A 16,976-nucleotide genomic window follows, 5' to 3' on the forward strand; every position below is an offset into this window, starting at 1 on the left:
ACAATAGATGTGACATCACACAATAGTGTCTGTTTGAAGTATATTTTCTTAATTTCCAAAAAAAACCTATTTAATGTAACACAGTTCAGTGGGCTACATACTGGGCTTAGAAACAATGAATCAATCCTATCTGATACCAATACCAGGTTAGTAACAATGCTGTCATATCTGGATCAATCTGCTCCACCTCTACCACATAGCACAAGGTCTGCAGAATGCAGGGGTGCGTTCAGGAGTTTGGGCATGGGGGGGCTCCACCTTAGATTAGTTTGAAGACATTTTTATGGACATTTGTAATGTTAGGCCAATTAAGCAGGATTATGGCTTTCACTTAAGTAAAAGTTAAATTTTGCCAACCAATTTTTCTACTGTACACTCTTTTTCTGATCAGCTATTCAGATTTCTCTTTCGTCTTTGTTCTGTCTCCTCATTAAAAAAAAAATCCTGCAAACGCTCCTGACAGAGGGCCTTGTAAAAGTACTTTCCTTCTTTGTTCAAAGGTGTGCCTCCAGGGCATGCTGCCAGAAAGCATTAATGGCAGTTTTTTCCTCAAAGTGACCAGAAAAGGAAATGATCCAAGTGGGTGACGTTTCTAGATAAGAGCCTCAGCAGCAGGCCTGTTGGCCCGGGCTCATTTGCCCGCCGCTCACCTGTCCGTCACGGGAAGAGTTGACCTTTAACCAGCAGTGAGTGGTTCTCCCGGTCACGGGTACCTGGGCTGTTCTCAAGGGAAATTTGGACTAAATTCCGGACCAAATTTTTAAGATGTTCTCTAAATCCAGTATGAATGTTGAAGGCTTACTTAACCGGTTAAAATAGGATGTCAACAAGTGACGCAGGAGAGCTCAGAGTTGTAGGAGGAGAGACGGCTACGCCTCTGTACGGGACACCACCAGCAGCAGCAGCAACAAGGACACGGACTATAACTGCAAGGTAGGTGGAAAGCTCCCGAAAGTCAACTTTACCAACCACTTTGTGTTTATCTAGTATTTATGAGGCTTTTAAAACGACATGTTAGCCTCTCCTGTACGCCGTGTTAGCCTCGTTTTGCCTTTTTAAATGCGAAGCGAGAGGAAAGAGAAGCCTCCGTGCCAAACCGCGTTTAAAAAACATCAATTTTTACAGAAGCAGCGGTGTGCTTGAAACGCACAAACACCTCACAGCCGAGAGAAACGTTGTGAACATTTATCACATTATTGCATCGTATTCGGCACTGAGATATTTCACTCATTTCGCCATTTATACGTGGTTTACAGCTGCTTCGCGCCCACCTGCTGCTTTAAACAGAGTAAAGAGGCGGGTGGAACTTTTTGAAGAGAAGTAATATCAGTGATTAATGTGTGTTATGTGCTGTTCTGTATAAATGACGACTTCATATTGATGTAACGACCGTGTAAAGCTCAGTTAGGGTGGTTGGATGCAGGGTTTGAACAGGGTTTGGTTGGTGACACGCTCTATTTCTTACTCATGAAACGTGACACGACTGGGCTCAAGCATATTTCTAAAGACTGAGTGCAGAATGTAATGAAAGGAGCTTTTGAGCATAGGATTTATGCTTCTTCCTTTTTTTACTGAATGCATTTATGAATTCACTGTGTTATCAAGCTGTGCTGCCTTTTATATCGTGTGTGGGTGCATGCCTTTGTCATTGACTAAACTAAACCACACACTGTGGCATCATCAGTGTTGTACTTCTGTGCAGCTCAGCTTCTCAGTCTTAACAGGCGAGCTCATACATGCAAACCCAGGCCCAGAGTTCACTCTGAGGCACACACACTCCTGCTGCCTGTGCATGTCCACGGCTCTGCCTCAGTTTATCTCCACATCCTCCTGCTAATTCCTCCTAAGTCTATCCACTCTGTTCCTACCTATGGGCTGAAAAATAAACAACACCACTGGGAATCTGACAGGTACTCGAGGCGTGGCAGCAAAAGAACAAGTCTCACTTTGTCTCGGCCAACTTTGCATGCAGGCAAAGTGATTAAGTTGTCTTTAGGTGAACCTGAAATAGAAGTTTGAGGTGTAAATCATTTGCCGGAGTTGGAGCATCACATGTGATTGTCAGTGCTGAGTTCACACCCACACTTGGATCCTTGCGGTTATGTAAGTGTTAGTTGGCAGATATGGACACACACCCACAGCAAAGCTGACCTAAAGTGAAGGAAACACACCAACATAATTTTACGAGCGTCTCTGTGCACAACACTGTGGCTCAAAGAGTCTCTCACGGATTACAATTGCATTACTCATCAGCTCGCAAAGCCATCAAAACAAACAGAGTCCCAATTCACAGCACGGGGTAGCATGAGCATTGTGCATCTGCAGACAGGGGATCAGAGGTCGCTGATGCCTACACATGAGGTTATAGATTTATTATTTCATGCATTTACAAGGTCATCCTGGACAGTTTATAACAACTCAGCTAAACTGAAAAAGAAATTGCTAATTTGTCTTCTTGTTAGCAAAAAAAAAAATACACCATCTGTAAGTTGAATAAGCAATTTGAATAATTGCAATTGAAAACAACTTCAGTTATTCAACATGGATTCAAATCCATCGGGTTTTTAACCAGAGCATGCTACCAAGATTTAGTTCAGTAAAGACATTTTCAAGTCATATTTTCAAAAGTACCAATACTAAGCATTTGGCATTTCTTCCATCTCGAGTTGTTCACATTTGGAGCGTTTCGTGGCTGAACAAAACTACCCAGTGACAGCTGGGGATGTGTGAAGACTTGCCACAGTTTTTTTTTTTTAATTATTCAAAGACAATAATGTAGGAATGCACAAATTGTGAAATTCTGAGGCAGTACGTGTTTTTTGTAGGACAGCCAATATCTGATGCCAATAGCAATAATTTTTCCAGTCATTTAATTTTATGAAAAACAAAGAAATTGTGAAAAAATAAAATAAAATTCACAGCTGAAATACAAGTCGAGATGATTGGGATTTCTGAATAGGACGCCTCAGGGATGCCTCGGAGGTGAGGTATTTCAGCACATATTCTTGTATCAATCAGCAGCCGGGCCGATTTTAGCCAGAACTGATATCCAGGACGCGCTCAATTAACAAAGGAAATAACTACCTTAGTGTTGAGCTATTACATGGCAGCAATTCCATCTACTGAAAGGGAACAGTGAAAATTTAGCCCGTGACAACGCCATGTCTAACCCTACTGTATCCCTGGCTAATCAGATTATGTAATTTATGTTTTTATTGAATTTATTGAATTGTTCTCCTAAGTCAGGGGTGTCAAACATAAGGCCCAGGGGCCGAGCAATGACTCAAATTTGTCCCACAGAAAAGCTTTAAAAACATTTCTGTTATTTATTTATTTACATTGGGTTAAAAAAAAAATTTTCAGTGATTCACAAACATTTTCTTTTTTATAATTATATATATTTTTATTATAATTATAATTGCAATTTTATACATTTGTTTACAATTTAAGCACCAAAGAATCATGCTGACAGAGTTCTTTCATTTATTACATCACCATTTCTCAAAATTTTATTTATTTTTCCTATATTATCTTATGTTTTATATTTTAATATAAAGGACCTTGGTGTAACTGTTGCTGTGAATAATTTGTGAATAAGTCCGACCCATTTAAGATCAATGTAGGCTGTATGCGATGATGAGTTTGATGTCCTTGTCCTAACTCTTGGCCATCAAGGAACAAACAAAATATCCATTCAAAGCGGCACCAAAGTCCACGTACATCATTTTTAAGTTTGTTTCAGTTAATGGAGCTACGTGGTGGTAGTGGTCTGGAGGCACCGCAGTGCGCGATCGATTTCATGATCACTTCAGCAGTTTGTGTGACTGCAGCCGTCAGGCTGTACCTTCGTCCTCAGGTGGACAAATCATCACATGTTTATGTAACCACGGCGCTAGTGATGCAGATAATGATTAAAAGAAAAGCCATATACCTTTCACTAGTCACATAAATGAAAAATATACTTTCTAAATTGGGTCTTGTGCTTGTGATCACTGATCACAGACCTGTCGCTTATCAAACAGGGCTCTTACAGGTTGATAAGCACTGACACAGCCGTGATGTGGGAAGAGTTCTGCAGCTGGTTGGGGTTCACTGAAGGTGTGTTATCTTTGGCTCTGAAATGCTGTAGAAGAGCGCGAAGATCTCCTTCCCTGCCTCTTCTCTTTTCTCTCCGCTCCTCTCTCATGTCATGTCGTGGCAGGCTTTTATAATCACCTCCCAGTACTCTAATGAGGCCAATGAGTGGCCCCTGAAGGCAAGGTGGATAGTGAGAGCTACAGCTTTCTATGATGTGCCATGTTATTACAAAAAAAAAAATCAAAGGGCTTCATTTTGTGATCACAAAAAGCACCACAGGTTAGATAAAGACTCCTAAGCAACAATTTCCATCCACTTCCAAACACCTGAATGCAATAAAAATAGAGAAAGTGATCCCAGCATGTCCTTTAAGAGATAATTGTTGCCATTTCGTTTGTTCTGTTTACCGAACAAAGGTTGCAGCGACACGTACATTTCTGTTTCAGTAACCGCCTCATCTTTGTTCTGGTGTCATCATCGTGATCGGTAGTTGGCACGCCAGCGTGGGTTCAGCGTTGGGTTGCGGCAGTAAATGTGCATATGCATGTTTGAGTGAGTGGGTGTGTTAGCTCTGTACCCTGGTTGTAACAGAAAGTGTGGAACGAGATGCCGAATAGTTATATAACCACTGCTTATCGGTCCAGCACTGCCGGAATGATGAGATGAGAGAAGCATGGCTGCTTGAATTTCCTTCAGTTCTCTGTTTGATTTCATGCTGCGGAAACTGGATTACAGCGGACCAAACAATGATAATAATACGGCTCTTTTTGAGTTTTAGACTTTTGAGTGGACAGGAAAAGATGTTGTAGATTGAACTACACACTGACAGTAACGATCTCTTTTTGCATAAAAAAATAAAGGACATAATTTGCACTTGGAAATAGGTGATAAATCATCATTGGAATGCTAAGCAAATCGCAAATTGTTAAAAGAAATTGCAATAATATCATAACGTTGGTAAAAAATATTGCAGTATTACTGGTTCTGGTGATGCTGCTTTTAGTCATCATCATACTAAAGGGGGAATCACATCGCTTCTTTATTTTTGAGTATGTACGTAGTTTTAGGGTTTTGTGTTAAATCCAGTTTAGGATAAATTCTTCTTAACTTCCTGTGACTGCTGGTGGGTAGATATGAAACCACTGATGGAGCTGTTGAAAAAAAGTACTTAGTTATCTTTATCTTTTTTTTGAAGCAGAACAAGGAAGGCTGTCTTTGCTGCAGAGCCCGTTCTCGGTGTCACAGAGATGAACAGACATTATTACTAAAAAATGTTTCAAAGTGTTGAGTTTGCGCTGAGAGAAAATGCTCAACGCAAACATTGAATAATCGAGTTCAAGTTTAGTTATTTTGCATCAAGTTTTTATTTGTTCATTTATTTATTTATTTATTTTTAGAGAACAACAAGATGAAACATTTGGTGAAACATTCAAGCAGGAGGAACGCCATGGTGACAAACGCCCAGCTGAGCAGTTCTCTCACCAATCAGCAATCACACAGAAGGAAACACACAAAGGTGAAACGTTCATCTGACACTCCATACGCACATTTAAGATATAGCTCTTAAAAAGTTAAGTCAAGAATCTCTTCTGTTTTGGGTTTCAGCTGTAAACACCTCATAATCACTGAGTTCTGAATGTGTTGCAGCACTAAGAAAGGACCAAACGTCTTTCTGTGGTGATGCAGACATCCAGTTCCAGCAGTCCAGCTTCATCTCCTGCCACGTCCTCAGACTCTCCACTAATCCAGGCATAAAACACAGCAAGAGTTTATACAGGTAAGCAAGGGAAGGGATACATTTACTGACTGGCCTTGATTACAGATTCATTTAGACACTTTGTTTCTGGAGCGCACGTCAGTGAACAGTCTGTTCTGCTCTGGCATTCAAGACGGCATCGCATAATCAAGTTACTCCCCATCTGTCTGTATGATAGGGCTGCAACAATTTGTCACTATAATTGATGACGTCGGTTATAAAAATTTATCTGGACAAAATCTTATTGTCGACACATCATACACAAATACCTTCTAAATGTGTTTTTGTAACGAGCTCCCTGGAGCTATGACATCAACTATGAATGGTTCAGCTTTAGAAAGCTAATTTAGTGTGTCGCATTTATAGCTTGTTTATGTAAATGATTGTTCAGTAGTGTTTATGTTAGCCTACCTAAATGGTCTGTATTTGTATAGCGCTTTACTTGGTCCTAAGGACCCCAAAGCGCTTTACACTACACACAATCATCCACACATTCACACACTGGTGATGGCAAGCTACAGTGTAGCCACAGCCACCCTGGGGCGCACTGACAGAGGCGAGGCTGCCGAACACTGGCGCCACCGGGCCCTCTGACCACCACCAGTAGGCAATGGGTGAAGTGTCTTGCCCAAGGACACAACGACCGAGACTGTCCCAGCCGGGGCTCGAACCAGCAACCTTCAGATTACAAGGCAAACTCCCAAGCCACGATCGTCCCCTGTCAGAAACTTCCCATGGATGATGCTTGCCAAGTGAACACAGTTTTTCAGTTTTGTTAGCTAATGAGTGAAATGTGATAGTAAAGCATTAAACAGGATTAGTTACTCTGCCTCCTAGTTTGTTTGTTTGTTTTCTCAAATTAAAATAAGCATTTATTCTGGATAGTAAACCTCTTCCATCTAACGTTAGGTAGTTAATCTGTGGGTTGGACCGTATCAGTAATTAATTATACATATAATCAGTAAAGAGTTTAAATGGCTTCGAACACTACACAATCTGAGACACTATGCTATGTAACCAAATTATTAGTTATTATTAATTAGTGATTTCTAATTCTGTATTGTTCTGTTTTACTAGTATTAAGCAAAGGTTTATAGATGAGTTTGTCCTGTAAAGAGGCTCCCTGCACCTCTGGCTGAAGTCTTGACAGAGAGTATCTTTAGCATGGTTAGCATGGGACGAGACAACAGGATGATCTCACAGGTGGACAGACTTGAGCAGGTGAGGTACTAGAACCTAGAACAGGAAGTTTGCCAACATGAAGGGGAGAAAAGAGTTATTGAAATAATCACTGACTAATCAAAGAAAAATTAGCAGATTAGTTGACTACCAAAATAATCTTTAGTTGGAGCCCCACTGTATGACATTAACAAGTGTGGAAAACTGGTGTAGAAACCACAATTTTCAAGCTCATACACAGCCCTGCGTCCTGTTGTAGATTTATTATGTGAAAAGTGCAGCTGCACAAGAATTTAAACAGTATTGTGATGGATAGTTGTTTTGCAACGTGGCAACATTTTTTTTACTTAAGTAAAAGCTATATAACTTGATCTATAATGCAATATTACACAAATATAGATTTCCTGTAAATACTTAAATGAAGCAAAAGTGTTTCAGGGAGGGACTAGTGCCACCCTATTGTAGACACACCCATGGGCAGAGCCTTCAGAGTTTGAAATGACTGAGACATATCCGAGAACCCTGGGATTTGATTCCTTGTGTGTTTTGAGGTGTATCGCTGCTGAACTGATCTTCCCTACATTCTTTTTCCAAGTGTGTCTCCTAATAAGCGGTAAATCTACATCCCACAAACTGTTTCTGAGGTCTGCAAATAGGAACGCCTGCCACTGATCACATTTTAATCACTCGATTTACAACATCCTGTCAATCAGTAAACGAGCTGTGTCTGCATTCTTCAGTCTGTGACAAAGGACCTGAAAGAGTCAAGTGTTTGCATAAACGCGGACGTACGCTTAATAAAGTGTGTTAGCTTATGTCTCAGTAGTACGAATGCATTGTTTTTCTTGTTTTAAAATATTTTAAACAGTGTTTCCTCTGGAATTTGGAAGAAGAGAAGATGTGAAGCTCTTGCAATCCTATGTGTGGAAGTCTGTATTTACATTCTCAAAGTCAATGGGACATGTGATATTAATCATCTACCTGTGGTTTCATTTGTTATACAGAGAAACTTCCTTAAATCAGTCATGCAGGAGAATCTGAGGTTATTTTAGGTGAAACTTGTTGCCTTGGTTTTGCCTCAGGAAAATATTTACCCTTTCTGTAGGTTAATCTAACATTATATAATAGCTGCTTGTAACATTGCGTCAGAGGTTTTTATTAAAATAAGATAAGAGCCTGTCAGCAGAGGTCTCAGATCAAACACGCTTTATTGGTTATGTCAAAGCCACGCCCCCTTTCACCGTGTGCTAGTTACCTGCGTTCATGTCAGTCCAACATGGCCTTATATAGACAACTTGTGTGTGAACTGTACTTGTACAACGTGTTCCACATCAATTTAAAAAAGTAAGTGTTTGCATGATTGCTTAGTAGGTGTGACTTTAGTTTACATCTGCCTGTGAGAAAGTTGTGTTTAAAGACGGTGATTGATGTGAGGAATGTGAACGTTCCCGTCGATCGGCATTGCTGTGGCAAATTCTAGATTTAATCCCTCTAATGTTTCACTCAAAACAGTTGGACCGTCTGACATTCAGAAATGACACTTGTAGCAGTTGTGAGTGTTTAATGCTGAGACATCTCATTAGTTCCCACATTTTTTCTTTATCCCACCAAAAAAATTAAGTTTACACTGCCCATTCACCACTAACAAAATCAAAGACTGCCCCAATTGTGTGTGTCTTTGTATGCAACAAAATTTGCACTGCAGAACTAAAAAAGTGCATTATTTTAGAAAGTTGTGACAATGTCTCAGTTTCCTTTTTCACAGAAATGTCGCAGCTGCACCAAGAAATCTAATACACTGTGTCTTCTCTTTGTATCAACAGATTGATTGAACCACAGCAAGTTGAGATCAAGGACAGCAGTTTTCAGGTAAAGACCACAGTCTAATAGAATCAAGCACATTACACACACGCACAGTGTAAACCTGATATAGAGCAAATGTGAAATTGCAAACTTTACTCCCACTGATCCAGAATCGAATCAAAAGTACAGATCAGAAGTTTAAAGTGTTTAAAAATCTATGAAAAGTCACATAAAGCAATGGTGACACCACATTAAAAATATGGTTTTAGATTAATTATTATTTTAACAGTTATAAGTGACAGGGTGTGTTTGTGTTCCTTGTGTGTGTGTTTCCCTGCTAATCTTTCATGTCTGTCAAGATAACCTGTTTGTCAAGGATCTCTTAAATAACTACTGCATGGGAACAGACACTCAAGAAAAGCTTGGGCCTCAGTGCAGGCAATTTAAAATTCTGAAAAGCCGCTACCATTGCTTACTAGCTGTCAAAGTTAGAAAGCTTTTTACATTCCTGTGCACAGAATTTGCATTGGTATAATATGATAAGCCCAAGTTTACTGTGAATATGAAAATCATTGGACTTTAATGATACAGCTAAGCAAATGCAAATATATGTTATTGAATATCCTAGGATGGGTCATAGGAATTGTTTTGTAGAACTTTTATATTTATATTATAAATATTATAAATCATAAAGTATTACGATTTTAATTGTTGGTGATGGCAGGTGTTCAGAAAATTGTAATTTAGTATGCAAAAAGTGGGTCCTGTCAGTAAACGTTTTTATTTTAACAGATTAATGGAAGAACGTCTGCATCACAAACCTCTATAGAGGCACCCAGCATCTATCGATTGTCAGAGGTACTACCATTTCCAGCCAAGGAGAAAGACAAGGTCATCTCTTCTGATTGCAATGAACTGGAGATTACCAGGGACTTGAGCAGAACTCAGGCTTGTTCAAATAGTGACTTTGGGACACATAAGCTTAATGCCTTGCACAGACTTTCATTTGGATCACAACCAAGGACTTACACTGGATCTCTAACTCGAGCTGAATCAGAGGGAAATATACAGGACCGTACAAAAGGTCTTGCAGACCGTCTTCAGGAATTAGCCGACCCGCCCAGAACTATGTTGTCTTCCTCCATGGTCACGGTTCTCGCTCCTCACTGGAGTGGCCGACTGCGACGTTCCAAAAAATTTGATGGAACCGGCAGCTCTGAAGCCCAGGGAAATACACAAGATGTGACAGGTGCTGCAGCAAACCGTGGTTTTCAGCAGACTCGGAGCCAACATGGTGTGGAGAGGGGGTTTACAGGTGGACTGGGAACCCAACTGAGGCCTCCATTTTCAGATCTCAGGAGGAACACAGTGGACTGGTCAACTAAAAGTGATCCTTTGAGCTTGGAGTCTAAAAGGGAAATGATTAAAACTGTTTCTTTGGACGTGAACTCTGGAAGGATGGACAATAGAAAAATAGACAGAGGTTCTTTAAGCGCTTTAGCTACCAGTGCCTCTGTATCGCAGAGCCAAAATGAACAAAGGCAAAATCCACAAACTGTCCATCAAGGCGCACACTCATCTTCAAGCTCCAAACCAACAACCAGCAATGTACTTCTTTCTTTAAGGAGAGGCAACATTGGTGGCAAGAATCTCAATGCAACCTCCCCTCTGAGCAGTTTTCCAAGTGATCAGAATGGAAAATTATTCACAACACCCCTCTCACAGAGCTTTCTCAATAATAATGAACAAGAGAGGCCAAAACCACTCCTCTCTCCATCATCTATTTCTTACAGGACAACTGAAACTAGCCCTGTCCTTTCCCCATCACCCTCCAGCCTGAGAGAGCAGAGCACCTCTGACAGGTTCATCTTTGCACCTTTAGCAGTGGACAAAAATGCAGACGGCAAACCCTTTGTCCAACAGTCTCAGACAATAAATAGGATTCAGTCCAGTCTCACATCCTCACAGACATTTTTAGGTAAAGGACCATCAGAAAGTCAACAGAACTACAGGGACAGAAGTAAAACTCTATTTTCAGAGACCCCAGTCTCCTTGTCCAGACAGCCCGCATTTGACTCTTCAGCCCAAGTGAAAACCCATTCCTTTCCTAAAAGGACCACGCTGAAACAAACTTCCTGGTGGAAGCAAGTTACCCAGGAAAGCAGTTTCCCTTTCACCCCAAAAGACACAGCCAACAACAAAGACAAGCCAAACACAACCTTAATTCCACCCTCCAATAATAATAGTGACATGACATCTCCAAGTCAGCCTGATAACAAAAGCAGGGGTAGTCCGGTCAACAACAACAGAGACAACAATAACACAGCAGAGTCAGTTTGCACAGGTAATATGAACCTTTTTATGAGGGCACAGGGAGGAACTCACCATCTCGGACAAAGAAATGCTGGGAATTCACCTGACCGTGATTTGCACCAGTATAGCTCAAATGTAAACAACAGAGAATACCCAAAGCCGCACAGTGTGCCAGATGTTTTGTCTAGTTCTAAAATTAGCAGAGCTACAGCACAAACAACACTGTGTCAACCTAAAGATCCAGGCAAATATGATTTAACCGATAGTTCATATAAAGCAAATATGTCTGAGTTACCATCTGCTTTGCAAAATCCCAGGAGCTCAGATACACCCACAGAGAGCAGCAGCAAGTACAAAAATAATTATTTCCCACCCAAACCCAACAACACCCCCATGCCTCCTCACAGCGTAGACTCACAGAGGTTTATCAGCACACCGCTCTCTCTTGATTTCACCAGTACTGTCAATGGTAAAGTTCATACATGTCAAAATGCCTCTGGTCCCCAAACCTCAAAAATGAAAAGTAGTCCTTCCTACCATTCTCAGTCAGTTCCTTCTCAGACCAATATTCATACCTCGGCATATACAACCTCCACTGGCTCTTTGTCCCAGAAAACAAAATTTACCAACAATTCCTCTGTCACACCTCTTGGATTTGAAAGAAGTTATGCTTCCATTCCTAAACCTTTCCACCCTAAAAGTATGTCCAGTCTGATTTCCACAGTCGGTTCTGTCTCCAAAAAAGACTATAGCGCCACTGCTTCCAACTCTTCTTCCTCTGCCACTGGCAGCCACCCTGTAGCCACCACTGCCTCAAGTTCTTCCCTTCTCAGTCCTGCTGTCACCTCTGCCATTACCTCTCCTACCTCTGCCGCTTTCTCCACTCTCCTAACGCCTCCTGCAACCCCAGTTATTACCAACCCCACTTCAGAAACTTCAAGCCCTAAAAAAGAGGGGAAATATTCCAGCAGCTCAGAGAAAGAGCCAAAGAAACTTGAGAAAAAGAAAGTGAGAAGAGTGACATGGGATGACTCGGTGGATCTGCAACAGTCAGAGTCCATCGCTGTGGAGAAGCCAGAGTCGTCAGAAGTCCAAGCGACCCCTCAAGCTACATCTAAGCACCTGCGAAATGCTCCATCCATCTTCTCCTTTCTGAGATTGAGCAGTTCAACAAGTTCTTCTGTTTGTCCCCCTAAACCCAAGACCTCCAGCATTGAGGTGGAAAAACCAGGAAAGTATAGATCCTTATCATCTGACTCGGCTGATTTAGCATTCAGGGAGTTTGAGCGAAGCAAGCAAAGAGCTGGTGATACAATGATTTTTTACCAGGGAAGACAGGACTTGCCCACACCAAGGCATGAAAGGACACTATCAGTGGAATCTGGCACAGTTCAGTGCCGTACTTCAGCTCCTCTCTCCCTCCCTCCTGACTTTTCAAATGGCTATAAGGTTCGTTATAGCTCTCCTCCTTACTCCACGCTCATGTCTGCAAGGATGACACAAGGGGAGAGAAAGACGAGAACAACCAGACCAACCCTCTTCTCACAACCCTCCCAGTCAAATTACACTCCACATCTCTCTGTAAATACTGACCCAGTTTCAGTCATGACCTTATCCACATCCAAACCTCCTATGTCACCTCCCAGACCCTCCCTTTCCCTGTCCTTACCCCTCCAAAAGAAACCTCCCAAACAAGAAAGTCCAAATGTTGAGGTTTCAGAAGCTGATCGAGCAAGCAACAATAACAGTGGAGATAAAGGCCAAGAGCGAAAGCTATTACTTGTAGACAACAGAATTCACATCAGACCTTCCTCCCTGCAAGGTGATAAGGCAGACGGCTCCACATATGTAACTGAGACACTGGTTTACAGCCTTAAATCCACAGTAGATGCATCGACAGCCCCAAAAAACACCACACCTAATGCTTTACAGCATATCAATAACACACCGGTTTCCATGGAGACCAAATTTAGTCAACAGTCCCTGACAGGGCAGACTAAAGGAGCAGCAGGTGAACCATGTCGTCATTCAGGTCAGAGCTCCAACAGCAGCAGCTCAACAGAGAGTCAGTCCCGGGAGACAGAAGACTCCAGCAAAAGCATGAAGGAGACTATAATGGGGAAAAGCAGGTTTTTCTCAGTAGACGTTAATAATGAACAAAACACAAAGAGAAGCCGATTTGCACTGAAGAAGAGCGTCAGTACACCAAACTCCAGTTTGACAAGGTCAGAGTCAGACAAGGTCAAGAGTAACAACAAAGTAGACCAAGTCTTTAGCAAACTAAAGCAAAAATTAAGCACAAGATGGTCAACCTCACAAGCACCTTCTGTTAGCGGATCGAGCGATGTGAGCGATGTGAGTGTTGAGAGTAGCAAAATTCCAGAGGAAACAGTGCCAGAGAAAGTAATGGTGCTGAACAACAATCAGGAAACAGAGGCTTCGAACAAGTGGATGCAAGATAGATACATTCTGATACCGTCCTCGGCTGCTGGAAACACAAAAGTTGGAAATCAGCATTCCAGCTGGACCGAAAAATCTCTAGAAACGGGCCGTGACATGCAACAGGCTTGTGCAGAACAAATTTCTGAAAAGAAAGGCCCAGTTTATCTGATGGTCCACGGTCCAACAGTTGACCAGTTAGACCTTGAACAAGACCAAGTAGATTATAAAGCAACAAGCCTCTCTTCCAGAGATCCAAGTCCCAGTAGAAGTCCAGCTTTTCCAGCTTCATTCAGGAGATCCACACCTAGCCCCAGGAGTCCATTCTCTCCCTTCTCCTCTCTTTCACCAATGTCCCCATTTTCCTCGTCTGATGTAACAGACGACAGCGTCTTCTACAGCCCAAAGCTGCACCGCCGCAGGGAATCCTCCTCTCCGTGCGAGCAAGGAGAAGGGATCAGCTTGGGAGTTCCGAGAAAAAGCCGGGCATCCGTAGGTCCTCCATGTGTGAGCCCAGGACATGACAAGGAAAACTTGGCATCCTCTTATGCAGACTTAAAGTATGGCATTGAGCCTGGGAAGTCCTTTTCTGTGAGTTCTGTTCTCTCCAGTCGACCCTCTGGACCAGGACGTATTTCCACAGGATCCAGATTCATGAGTGTGGGTGACCTCTCTCAGTCTGCCTTCTCTTGTGGAGGTAATAGTGGAGATTTGGATCCGTGGTCTGTCAAATCTGATTGGAGCACAGTGTATGACTTCCAGGCTTCTGAGGATGGTCGAAAATCATATTTCCCAAGTGATCCTGGTAAAATGCGATCAAGATCTTTGCCTCGATCGCTGACCAGGTGCTTGGCAAACTGGAGCTCTGGAGACTCTCCTCAACATGTAAATGCTACAGCTTCCAAGCCTGCTCACCTCCGGAGTCCAAACATGAACATTTGCCAGTTTGTGTGGGATGCAGAGGCCCCGCCCACTCCTCCTCCAACACCTCCTCTGTCACCAGTGTCCAGGCGCATGTCCAAACCACCCAGCCTTTCCTCTCCGACCTTTCCTAGCTCGCCAGGAGTACTACATCCAGGGGACAGCCAGTCCAGGGGGCATTTGCCCTCCAGAGGTTATGTATCCAGCCTTAGCACCTTTGATGAGTCATCAGACAGCAGCTCGGACACAACAACTGATGACGAATACTACTTAGAAACAGATGATGAGGGTGAAAAAGAGACAGAACTGTAAAAGCAGAACAAGTGCTTTAAAAATGCAAGTTTCTGAAACATCCAGGAGGGAGGGGATAAAGGAGGTGCTGTAATCTTTTGGTGTGTAATGACATCTGCATCTCTCCTGCTTTTCTTTTTTTGTTTTGTTTTTTTCACTCTGTTGAGACCTGAGCTCAGTCGGGACACCAGGTATCCTGCATGATTTGGTTTTCGGAAGTGGTTGTTGTGGTCAGGGTAAAAATATACACAATACAAGTAAGCATGGATTATCAGCATAAGTTTAAATACGTTTTAAGTATGTACCATATGTTGTATTTGAATGCAGACCTGTAATTCCTGGATAACAAATAGACATTTATAGTTTGAGTGTCGCATGGCATTAGTGAGGTATATGCTGTATCTTTGTAGTTGTTTCAAAGAACAAACTACTCTGTAAGCTTGGGCTTTTTGCACAAGTCTTTAGGTTTGCATTTCATCCTGGTAGGTAGCAATAAGTACTGAGGTAATGTGGATAAATGTGCTGTCATATGATATTCCATCATCTCTGTTCTGCTATGTTTAAGAAATGAAATTAGTTTTTGGTAAATGTTCTAATCGTAAAGCTGATATTTTCTTAGCACTTGTTTTGTTTTGTTTTTCAAAACAGGCAGAGTTTTGGTTTAAAATAATTTTTTTTGTACTTAGGGATGAAATATAATCTTGATATGATTAACATTTGTTTTCACCCTTATAAAGTGCTCTATACGGTGCCTGCTCTTATTTGCACAGTGATAAATTCTTAATATATCTATTTTATAAATAAATGTAATATTTCTAACAAGACCTGATGTTTTGGGGATTTCTCATCACCTTGGTTACACTTTTGTTGTTATGTCAGATCATATAACCATCATCGGCATGATTTGTCCTTGAGTCATTAGTTTTGTCCACTGCAGTGCTCGCATGCTTTAAGTGAAAAGGTATGTTGATAATTAGCATGACAAAAGATTTGGTTCTGAATTCCAGTCTGTAGAGAATGTCAGTGATCAAATCAATCACAGCGCTTTGGTGGATGCTAATTTCTTAAAATAATGTGTGCTCTAGGTGGGGCCGTTCAACAGTCACACATTGTTCAAGCGGGTGTTTCCTTTTGTTGTCAACACACTGTGTGTTGATCATTAGATAAAACATCCATTAGAGTTCTTGCTGGCAGTGTACTTGTATCCCAGACTTCCTCTCCCATGCATGTCAAATTTTTCCCAGAGAGACTCTCACTAAGATGCCACAATCTGCTTTGTGTTATTAGCCATGACATCACCAGGGAAGGGCATGGCTGCTTCACGTTGTGTGTCATACTTTTCAGAGCAGTTGAATGTGGTTTTCCATCTTATGTCATAAAAGGGGAAAGTGTAAAAAGGAGGTGAAACGCCTTTTTCAGACAATGGCCTCGCCCAGAGCAAAGTCAGACCTAGAACTCTCTGATAAAGACACAGATAGGAGTCTAACTGATAAAGTTTAAATTAGTATTAAAGCGCTGAATCAGGCTGTTGCACATGGGAGTGCACCAGAGGAAGTGTAATTGTACACCAAAGGTGTAAAGGGTCAGTATCTACATCAATCAATGTTTTCGTTTTTTAGATGTTCAGTACAGGGGGCTGTATTTATATTGGACTTCCTTAGCCTCACAGGGCACACAAAGACTTTTAGACTACAAGCCAAACATTAACCCCCTCAGACACATTTATAAAGGCACATTGTTCTATACACTTAACTTCCCACCTATGACCAACTTAGAACCACTGGTTAACCTAATATGCACATTTTGGACTGTGGAAAGAGAGCACCCCAAGGAAGCCCACACAGGTACAGAGAGAAACCACTGCACCGCCATTTTGAAGTTTACGCCCCCAATGTAGGCCCGCATGAAAGTCTGGGATCTGCAACGGAAAAACGGAGATCTGAGTCACTGTAGGCATCTCGACACTCAGAGTGCCTGCCGGCTGTTTGGTATGAGAGCTGCAGATCACACGTGAGAGCAGTATTAGGTTGCACCTGACCATAAACAAACATGTTTTGGTCTCTTTAATATGGAGCTCCAGCATGGACGCAGCCGTGTTGGCATCAAACAGGAGAATGTTTTGTTACTGCAGGTGCAGCTATTCAGCAGAGGTTAACAAACGAGAAGGACCGCTTTGGAAACGGTTTCAGTTACAATA

General features: G+C 41.8%; 1 protein-coding gene across 1 annotated transcript; it reads left to right on the forward strand.

Moving 5' to 3' along the window:
- Window positions 1–636: 636 nt before the first annotated feature.
- On the forward strand, window positions 637–15,597 carry zmp:0000000991 (uncharacterized). The gene is made up of 5 exons (XM_006809416.3): window positions 637–933; window positions 5,475–5,593; window positions 5,725–5,854; window positions 8,836–8,881; window positions 9,608–15,597. The coding sequence occupies exons 1-5, from the start codon at window positions 821–823 to the stop codon at window positions 14,798–14,800; spliced, it is 5,601 nt and encodes a 1,866-aa protein (XP_006809479.2). The 5' UTR covers window positions 637–820; the 3' UTR covers window positions 14,801–15,597.
- The last annotated feature ends 1,379 nt before the right edge of the window (window positions 15,598–16,976 follow it).

The sequence above is a fragment of the Neolamprologus brichardi genome, chromosome 9 (genome assembly GCF_056152115.1).
Source record: "Neolamprologus brichardi isolate AB-2024 chromosome 9, ASM5615211v1, whole genome shotgun sequence".
NCBI lineage: Eukaryota > Metazoa > Chordata > Actinopteri > Cichliformes > Cichlidae > Neolamprologus > Neolamprologus brichardi.

Coding starts and splice junctions, on each gene's coding strand:
- zmp:0000000991 (XM_006809416.3), top strand. CDS start 821: ATGTCAACAAGTGACGCAGGAGAGCTCAGAGTTGTAGGAGGAGAGACG. Junction 934..5,474: donor ACACGGACTATAACTGCAAG/GTAGGTGGAAAG, acceptor ATTTATTTTTAG/AGAACAACAAGATGAAACAT. Junction 8,882..9,607: donor TCAAGGACAGCAGTTTTCAG/GTAAAGACCACA, acceptor TTATTTTAACAG/ATTAATGGAAGAACGTCTGC.